General features: G+C 36.6%; 1 protein-coding gene and 1 long non-coding RNA gene across 2 annotated transcripts in view; both read left to right on the top strand.

Annotated features, from left to right (window-relative positions):
* The first annotated feature begins 1661 nt into the window (after positions 1-1661).
* LOC143742151 (uncharacterized) lies at positions 1662-2438 on the top strand. Its single transcript, XR_013205363.1, has 2 exons — positions 1662-1717; positions 2346-2438. It is a non-coding gene; the product is annotated as an uncharacterized LOC143742151 (long non-coding RNA).
* A 5164-nt stretch (positions 2439-7602) lies between these two features.
* The window catches only part of LOC143742149 (scavenger receptor cysteine-rich type 1 protein M130), a 34688-nt gene continuing 31649 nt past the window's right edge, over positions 7603-10641 (top strand). The window contains exons 1-3 of the mRNA XM_077234837.1: positions 7603-7810; positions 8423-8461; positions 10236-10595. Coding sequence (XP_077090952.1) covers positions 7642-7810; positions 8423-8461; positions 10236-10595 — 568 coding nt within the window. The 5' untranslated portion in view covers positions 7603-7641. The remainder of the gene's footprint in view (positions 7811-8422; positions 8462-10235; positions 10596-10641) is intronic.

The raw sequence follows: 10641 nt of genomic DNA, 5'->3' as shown, positions 1-10641 counted from the left end.
CGGAAGCAGAGATGTGAGTTGACAGACATTGGCTTTAATAATGGACTTCTGCTCATGGACAGGTAATGTATATGATGTGTGATTGTGTGCTAAACATGTAGGTTCCCATTCAATTTCTTTTTGAAGGGCTTTCCCTTTGAAAAGCAAATGATGGGAACCTAAACGGGTGGGGAAGGGACAGTGGAGCAAAATTTTTAGTCAGCTAAATTTTTGTTTTCATTGTATCAGGAAGCATAACCCCTGCTGGACATCGTGGCGGGGTTCGGGGGGGACCCGAATCGTCCCCGTCCCTTCACACATACAGCATTCACTCGTATCGCGGAGATCTGGCCGGGATCAAACCAGCAACCTCTGAAACCATGAGGCAGCGCTCTTACCTGTGAGCCACAGATCTCTTGTCTCAACATTTGAGAGAACTTATATTTGACTATTATCCTGTGAGTTTCTAATAAAGCAGTTAAAGAAAGATTTGAACCTGTGTCTTCATCAGTCTCGTCTTCGGAGAGCATGTGTTTATCCACTCGCCCATCATGGATTTTGCAACAATAGCTGGTTTTCGGGACACCTTGTCTAATGAGAACAATTGAAAGTCAGCAATAATGGGATTTGAACTCAGGATACTGTGATTGAAACACAACATTTTATCTCCTGAGCCACTGAGCATTTTCAACAAGTTTGATCCAGAGCTTTGTGTCAAATGATGAATCATTTTTGAAAACGTGGGATTGGAACAAGGACTTTCCAGCTGGAAAGGGAGTCAACTATCCACTGACCCACAAAGACTGTGAAGGAATGGTGATGTTTTGGATTTCAAGTTTATCTTAACGTATGTTTAAGCTGGGTAAAATATGGTCATCATTGATTGATAACTCATTGACTACTCTGTCCAGAAATAAACACACAAACAATCTTGCAAAGTATTTCTTTAGTTTTTTTATTCAATTATAAGAAAACCAGAACTACTCTAATAGAACTATTTTTTTATTTCAAGTGTATTGTGTGAAAAGCTGTTTGACATTGAAATATGCATACTGATATATAAGCTAAATATACAAAAAAATAACAAAAACATTAAAGTGTTTTGCCCTCCTGTGGGAATTTGTGTGAATAACACCACTGCAAATCCAGTCTAATGAACATAAAATTGCTTCGCCCTCTTGTGGGGATTTGTGTGAATTACACCACTGCAAATCGAGTCTAATTTACGTAAATGGGATTTTTCTTCTGACTGTCCTCTCTGTTCTTCTATTAAAAATACATTCATAAAAACGAAAGACCAGACTTCCTCGTTGAGGAGCATACGATTATTTTCTGGGCTACTGAGCTTGTATCTAATGCATGTGTATGAAGTAACTTAGGCTCAGGCTTTGTAAAATATGATCTGCATCTGTGGGATTTAAACATGTTTCTGTTGCTGCTTCATGATACAAAGTCACAAATGTGATCTCGCCACTGTAATCCGACAGTAAAGTGCAGTTTGTCCTCCGCTCCACTAGGCGGGAGAAGCGGGTTTCTCCTTCAGTCTGACACTTCTGCTGCTTGACAACAAACCATAGACTGTAAAAAAATAGCAACAAACACAACAACACGTGCAGATCCTGCAAAAGAGATGTCAGCTCTTAATGTCAATTTAACAGCTTATATTACAGCTCAACCGCAAATAAAACCGACTCACAGACGGATAAAATGCGGGAACCGAGTGTCACGCGACTCACCTGTAAGTCACTTTCCTCATAAAGTCAAATGACTTGCACGCTCTATCAAGTCAGTCACTAGTTTTAGCGTTACCTTTTTAGTCTCTGAATGAATCTCCCTCTGATATTCACACTATAAAGTGGATAAAGAAAGACTCAGTTGATATTGCAGTGTTTTCTGGATTAATGTTAGAGTCAGCAGGAGTTGTGTGAAGCTCTGATGTTCTCCTGTTGCTTCATTCTTTTCTACTTCCTGTTATGACCGGGATATTAGAGTAGAACACATTTTTAATTAAAATACCACATTAAAGGCTGCCATATTATCACTACAAACATGAAACAATGAAGTAAAGATTAGTGACTAGACGCATTGCGTATAATTTCGGTAATCTTGTTCTGATGTTAGTAGGTCTGTAGATTATTTGAATGGGGAATTAGTTTTTAGTTCTATTCAGTGTTTTCTTCATTTTGTGGCCTGAAAGACAGTAATTGAATTAAACGAGGCGAACAGTAGATTGATTGATACAGCATTACTGATGTATAGCAGATATCATTTTAGACTAAAATAAATTGTAGACTTTTTTTTAAATCTGATTTTATTCTAGATATACAGTGTGTAATGATGTCTTTGTTTATGCCGTGACCCTACAGAATTAGAGATGTGTTGTGGAGTGTAAACCCGGCCATCAGAAGCACAGATTTGGGACTTGCAGACTGTAATAATGGACTTCTGCTCATGGACAGGTAATGTATATGATGTGTGATTGTGTGCTAAACATGTAGGTTCCTATCAATTTTTTTTAAGGGCCTCCCCTTTGAAAAGCAAATGATGGGAACCTAAACGGGTGGGGAAGGGACAGTGGAGCAATATTTTTAGTCAGCTACATTTTTGTTTTCATTGTATCAAGAAGCATAACCCCTGCTGGACATCGTGGCGGGGTTCGGGGGGGACCTGAATCGTCCCCGTCCCTTCACACATACAGCATTCACTCGTATCGCGGAGATCTGGCCGGGATCAAACCAGCAACCTCTGAACCCATGAGGCAGCGCTCTTACCTGTGAGCCACAGATCTCTTGTCTCAACATGTGAAAGAACTTATATTTGACTATTATCCTGTGAGTTATCAATAAAAGAGTTAAAGAAAGATTTGAACCTGTGTCTTCATCAGTCTCGTCTTCAGAGAGCATGTGTTTATCCACTCGCCCATCATGGATTTTGCAACAATAGGTGGTTTTCGGGACACCTTGTCTAATGAGAACAATTGAAAGTCAGCAATAGTGGGATTTGAAATCAGGATACTGTGATTGAAACGCAACACTTTACCTCCTGAGCCACTGAGACTGCAGAGATGGTGAGCGTTTTCAACAGGTTTGATCCAGAGCTTTGTGTTAAATGATTAATAACTTTAGCAAATGTGGGGTTTGAACAAGGACTTTCTGGTTTGAAAGGCAGTCAACTATCCATTATGCAGTGATGCCGTTTTAAGATCATTGAGATTTTATCTGAACTTAGGTTGAGGAAAAGATGTTCATTGTGTCTGTGGGATTTGATCACAGGTCTTTATTGCAGTGTCATAAAGACACTTAAATTCAAGGTTTAATTTTATTTAATTAAATTTAATGCCTTAAATTCAAGGCATGTATTTATCTATTGAACCACTGAGTTTCAAGTAACAGGCACAGATGAGGTGGCTTGGGCATCTGTTCCGGATGCCTCCTGGACGCCTTCCTTGGAAGGTGTTCTGGGCGTATCCCACCGAAAGGAGGCCCTGGGGAAGACCTAGGACACGCTGGAGGGATTATGTCTCCCGGCTGGCCTGGGAACGCCTCTGTGTCCCCCCGGAAGAGCTGGAGGAAGTGTCTGGGGAGAGGCCCTGGATAAGCGGAAGAAGATCGATGGAAGGATGGATGGATCTTATGGAGAAACAAAAACGTCTAGAATTATTTTTATTAGCAATAATTTCTTAGATCTGTAAACAGTAAATTACCATGTGCTTTATAATTTAAAAAACAAATAGACTGTATAATTATTTTGTGCATTGTTGTGATCTATGTCATAATTTTTTCAAATAAATATACTATTAAATAAAAAGCATAAATAAGAGACATATTCAATTCACAAGAATTAATAATTCACAGCTGGTTCCCTCGATATTTTCCTATCGGGTTTTATAATGGTGGTTTTCAATTTATGAGTAAAATTGTGTTAAACATAACTTGACGATACTGTAAATTACACACCCATATGGAAAACGTGAATTTCTAAATAATTAGCCAAGATAAGAATGTTTGGGGTGTGTGAGTGTGTGCAGATTACGTTGTAAGATATTATTTTACTCATAATTTGAAAAACCACATTATAAAACCTCAATAGGAAAATCTGGAGGGAACCAGTGTGGCGCTTTCTCAAATGAACCGTGAGCGGTCATTCTCCAAGTCCATATTTATTTGCCTATGCCCCTAGTGCGGTCATTTGGTATTGACAACAGTGTAGCATACTACTGTTTGAAACAAACTACAGCATTTAGCCTATAACTATGACAGACCATCACACTGTGTTCGGATGTGGGATATTCCTACCTGACATCTTCATGGGATGCATGGGATGCTTGAAAGATGAAGTAAAAAGAAACAAAATGGCACTGCTAGCATATGTTTAGATGTAGTGCAGTTGTGCAAATATCAACAGAGAAGTCTGCTTACCTTGTTTCAAACGCTCCTTTCTATTATTATGTAATTCAGAAACTTTCACTCACTGATGGATTTCATTCACTTAAATCTGAATGTTCATGATAAACTACACAGCTTCCTGGGTGCCACCCTGTTTGTGTGATGTCATAAACCTGTATATCAGCAAAATCACATTTGAATTTTCTGCTAAATATTACAAATAACTCCAACATCAAGCGGATTTTTTCCTAAAAAACTTTTTGAGTTAAAGGGTTAGTTCACCCAAAAATGAAAATTATGTCATTACAATGACTCACCCTCATGTCGTTCCAAGCCTGTAAGACCTCCGTTCATCTTCGGAACACAGTTTAAGATATTTTAGATTTAGTCCGAGAGTTTTCTGTCCCTCCATTGAAAATCTATGTACAGTACAGTATACTGTCCTTGTCCAGAAAGGCAATAAAGACATCATCAAAGTAGTCCATGTGACCTCAGGGGGTTAGTTAGAATTTTTTGAAGCATCGAAAATACATTTTGTTCCAAAAATAATAAAAACGATGACTTTATTCAGCATTGTATTCTCTTCCGGTTCTGTTGTCAATCCGCGTTCACGAGGCCAGTGACGCTGCTGACGTAAGACACTGCTGACGTGTTATCTGGTGCCTCCGTGTATTCGGGTTCAAATAAATATGTCTGGTTAAAAAAAAAATGCAAGTCTTCCCCTGTGTCGAAATCCTAAGACATGTTTGCAAAGATTGTTTTGTTTACAGCGTGCGTCTCCCTCAGACTGTAAACGAAGCTCGGGCGCACCAGACACACGTCAGCTCGTCTTACGTCAGCGGACTCATGAACGCGGATTGACAACAGAACCGGAAGAGAATACAATGCTGAATAAAGTCGTCGTTTTTGTTATTTTTGGAACAAAATGTATTTTCGATGCTTCAAAAAATTCTAACTAACCCACTGAGGTCACATGGACTACTTTGATGATGTCTTTATTGCCTTTCTGGACAAGGACAGTATACCGTACATACATTTTCAATGGAGGGACAGAAAGCTCTCGGACTGAATCTAAAATATCTTAAACTGTGTTCTGAAGATGAAAGGAGGTCTTACGGGCTTGGAATGACATGAGGGTGAGTCATTAATGACATAATTTTAATTTTTGGTTGAACTAACCCTTTAAACTGAACACATTGTGAAAAGTTCTTAACCTTTTCAAATTCAGATAATTTTTAGAAGATACATCAAACTATTGGAATTTTCATACTATGACCCTTTTATATGTGTCTAGCATCATGCAGACGTTACTTGAACATACTGAACACACCCTTATGCAAACCTCTGTGAGCTGAATTTTAATGTTTATGAGTGCAGTTGTTACAAGCAGTCTCACTCTTCTCCCATTTGTCATTTGTCCGTGCTTTATGTACATTGCAAGAAAAAGCAAAATCAAGACAAATGTATGTGTCAGGCAGAGATTTGCATTCGTTTGCCTTTATACAAGTGTACAACTGTGCAAATACTGAGGAAAAATATGTCAATGAAAATGACATTAAAGTAAGTTGTTGAAGGCCATTTGAAGTGCAGCACATTGTGAGGCATTTAAAGAACAAGCAGAAACACTATATAAATACATTCAAATCTTAAATAAGATATGTAAAAAAAAAAGTAGTTTTTATTTGTTAGGAAATCTACAGTATCGAGTAAAATCACAAATTAGCAGATATCAGTGTGTGAGAAGCAGGTCATCTGAGAACACATGTTTCTTACGGAGCCCCTAAAGGGATATTATGGTGGAAAAAATATGAGATGGGAGGAAAAAATATTTTTCTGAACTTTGCGTTCTCTCGCAAAACTTTTGCATTGCATTTTGCGAGAGAACTCAAAAGCAGTGACATACATTTTTCTCCTATCTTATTTTTCCATAACCATGTCCCTTTAGGAGCTCCTTAGTTTATATATTAAAAATTTTTTTCAATTGCTTACACATGTTTTCTAACTTTGCCTCTTTTTTTTCCAAAACCTTACACACAAATCCAAGAATAGCACACACAAAATGCAAAATGCTTCACATCTGCATTCAAAATATCACAAACACATCTCAAAAGCAAATATTTGTCTTACGTTGCAAACACCTTTGCCATAATATTATATTTTGGGATATATCATACATACATAGTTATTCAAAACCTGAAGCTCTTCCTTCATGAGGTCCTATGTACATTTCTGTACAGGATTGAAAGTAATTGGCAGAGAGATCTTGAAAAATTCATGGTAAACATGAAAGCACGTTTGAAACCAAACATTTTTTTTTTTTACTGAAAGCATTTGTGGTTGTGAATACAGTATTACAGAGTCGAAAAACCTATAACTTGACCAGTGGCCTATTTATAGTCCTATTCTAAAGCCATGATTGGTTGGTGTTTAGTAAAGCAATGAGTGTTTGTACATGTGAGGAGTTAGTGTGAGACACTGATGAATTAGTGTGGCTTTTTGATAGAAAAAGGAAATCAAGATACTTCCTGTTAGATTTTTGTGTTACATAAAGAATTGTGTGTTGTGGTTTGCAAAAAGTGTTTTATGAAATTGAAAACTGAGTCGTAGAGAGAGAATTATGGTTGTATGGTGTATGGTTTTTTAGATTTGGGGTGTGGTTCTGGTGTATGAGTGTCAGGTTTCAGAAATTGTGTGACAAGTAAGGATTTTGTGTGTATGCAGTTGAAAAAAACTGTAACATTAATATGGGTGTAATATTTAAGTGTCTTTTAACCTGAATGTCCAGATTTAGTTCCGTTATAAAAGAAAACATACATTGGCTTAATATTTGTTTATTTCAGTCACTGTTGGAAACCCATATAGCAAATGCTTTCACATGTATGTTTCCAGGCAAGTTTTTTTTAAAGATGCTTATTTGCATATGCTGTTAACTCCAAGGAGCAAGTTTGCAAGCTATTCTTTGCACTTCTTGGCCTATTTGAATAGTTAAATCAAGATTTGATTGCCAAATGTGGCTGTCCTGCTCATAAGACGCGTGGCAAGAAATGATCAGAACCAAATTATACAAAACAATGCGTTTTAGCATTTTTTAAATTCCCTGTTGTTTACTCTGTTGCATTAGACACTGCTTAAATTTATACATATTCATTGGTTGGAGTAGTTTGTAATATGTACAATTAAAATCACTTTTGCACAACCCCCATAGTAACTTAACTTTAGTGCACATATTAACTTAACTTAAATTAACATACTTTCTTCAGAATCGTCCACTGGCAACATGGGTATTCGTTCCTTTCTGGCAGTGTGGCGTGTTATTTTGAGCATATTTGTTTCTTGTACTGTAGTATGTGAAGGAGGGGCTCAGAGGGTTTCATGCTGCTTTACTCTCTTACTCTACAAAAAGACGTTCACTCATCCTCTGAGCACCAGACGAGTGACATCCAAAGGTTTGTACGCCTTATTTATTCTATTTTTGTTTATTTGTAGTGATCTTTTGTGCATTGTATATAATCAATTTTTGAACATCATTTTTCAAGCTCTGTTTTATTTAACTGTCAGTTTGTTGTTGAACGACTTTGGTGTCAGCATGATATTTAAAACTAACCTTATGATTTTTAGGTCTCTTTTTAACATGCAAGGGTATATATTGTGAGGAATTATTTAATATCATTTTTTATAATTTAATAATATAATTTAATAATTAAAATAAATATACAAAATATATGACATCATAATATAAGCCTGTACTACAAACTGTAGTTGTAAGAAATTTGAATTTAACTATTGTCAGAATTTTTTTTTTGTCTTGTATATCTGGTAATTGTTTTTCTTTTTTAAATCCTGAAAAGATAAATGATCAACCATAAACATCCCATTTCCATTTAATCCAAGTGTGGCGCAAATATTCAGAATATATTTACAAATCTGCTGAGCATTTTGCTGAAGCTATATCACATTTTAACTCATTGCTGAGCAGTACTGAATTATCAAGGTCCTGTTGCTGAAGTTGTTTTCAGTTACTGCTGCTTATTGGTACAATAACTTTTGTCTCTTTTCAGTCACTATGCTGTCCTTTCTGAGCTTCATTTTGCTTCTGGGTGAGACACAGACATATACACTCAAAAAAAAAAAACTCTTTAAACTAACTTCAATTATGGACTGTGGTTCCACACAAGCAAATTATTTTGTATTAATGTTAATGACATTTTTGGATCTATGTAAGCTCCTTGTGTTGTGACAACTTAACTTAATGAGTCTAAACAAATAAATTAAATTGGTTCCCTGTATCTTAAACCAGTTAAGAGTAGTGAAAATGCTTTAGTTTATTTTAAACTGCACTGAAAAATAAATATATGTAGGATTTACATGATTTCTCAAATGAATTACTAGACTATAGCTAGCTATTAGCAAATAATAGCACTTATTGACATACTAAATGTTAAGATTTATATGCTCTTTCAGCAACAAAAGTAAACCTAATTGAATCAGTCCACATCCTAACCAAATGCTCTACTCTTCTCCACAATGGTAACCTACTGTAATTTGAATGGTTCTAATAATTACAATGTAATTGAGCATTAAACACAATTACACACTATAAAGTATTCCATTTCCTCATTTTCTAAAAAAAACATAAAATAACACTTCATTTCAACATTTATTCTGTCTTAATTCAGCTATATGCAAAGCATGTTGGGAACTAACAAGCACCGCCCATTCAGTTAATGCAACACAAATCATTCATGTAATCCAACACAAACGGATTAAGTAAACTTAATTTTACTCATTTAAGCAGATTGAACACAATCAAATTAAGTTTGGACAAAATGTACAGCAATTGTGTAGCTTAACCTCATTTCAAGCAATTTGAACAAGCAGACAAAATATTTTTTTTTCATTGAAATATATTTAAAGCATTCCAGAACAGACTTTCCGAAATACTCACAGAAATTAAAGACAGCCTTTTAGATTAACTTTATATATTCTCTGAGGCCATGCACCTTGCTACTTTCTTCACACTCCATCTTCATCCAATACATTGGAAAGTCACATCCAGGTTTTTTTCTATCGCGAAATTGACCCTTCGAAGGGAGTTTGATTGACAGGTGATCTGACCAATCATACTTCGCCATCCGCCATTTTGTCTGACAAAGCAGTCAGGAGAGTTAGTAGATTAACATGGGAGGATTTGAACTTGAAAAACTGAATATACTGACGCCTTTCCGCGGTTAAAACAACATTCCTTCTTATGTTCATTCATGTTTATTTGATGCTATAAATGAACTAGAAGGAAGAGATGATCGGTTCACGAGCAGCTTTAACTGAGGCTCTAAAGCGATGTCACGACACATTAAAGAGCCACAAAACGGTATTTATTGTTTAAATTTCTTTTTAAAAATGACCAAATTTGAAAGGTGAGACTTTGTTTAATATGTTTAATACCAAAAGTAACCGAAAAGTTACCTGGTATGTCATGTCTGTCAGCGTATTGTCAGTGTCCTCTCTGATCCGCGATGTATTTTTCACTGCGTGAGAACACGGTGTGTGGGTGAGAGCAGCGTAGCTTCTCGGACATAGCGACAGTAACTAAGGAGGGCGGGTCTTTGCGAAGGGTCAATTAAACCCTTTACATTAGTTTAACGATTGATAATTAAGTAAAGTGGAAAATTATACAGGTTAAGTTAATTAAACGCAATACAATAGTGTTTTGGTGGTAAAATAAATATATGCCTGTTACTTTAACAAAACATATTTGGGTAAAAAGAACAGTGCCACAAAACCATTTTTTGAGTGTATGCACACAAATCATTCTATTTAAAAATGAATACACATTGTGCATACACCCCTAAACTTTCTGTTTTTTTCAAACAGACTACGTAGAAAATGCAGCTGTCATTACATCCAGTTTAACCAGTACAACCAATAATGCTTTGGTGAGGTTGGTGAATGGTGTTAATGGCTGTTCTGGAAGGGTTGAGATTTACAGAGACGACTGGGGCACCATTTGTGATGAAGGGCTGGATGAAGTCGAAGGCCAAATGATCTGCATAGAAGCAGGTTGTGGTCCTTTCATATCCATGCACTCTGGTGGTTTGTTTGGAGAGGGTTCGGGACCATTACTGACAGATGACATGAACTGTTTTGGGAATGAGAGCTCGGTGCTCGACTGCGATTGGGATAACCAGACCGACGCGTGTGACCACACGAAAGACGCTGGAGTTGTCTGTGCCCGTAGGTTACATTCACGTTATTGTCTAAATCATATATCATTCCAACA

The sequence above is a fragment of the Siphateles boraxobius genome, unplaced genomic scaffold (genome assembly GCF_051911475.1).
Source record: "Siphateles boraxobius isolate OS27281-9 unplaced genomic scaffold, OSU_SipBor_1 19, whole genome shotgun sequence".
In the NCBI taxonomy this organism is placed as follows: Eukaryota; Metazoa; Chordata; class Actinopteri; order Cypriniformes; family Leuciscidae; genus Siphateles; species Siphateles boraxobius.
Note: the sequence above shows the minus strand (reverse complement) of the source record. Positions and strands in the feature narration are given on the sequence as shown.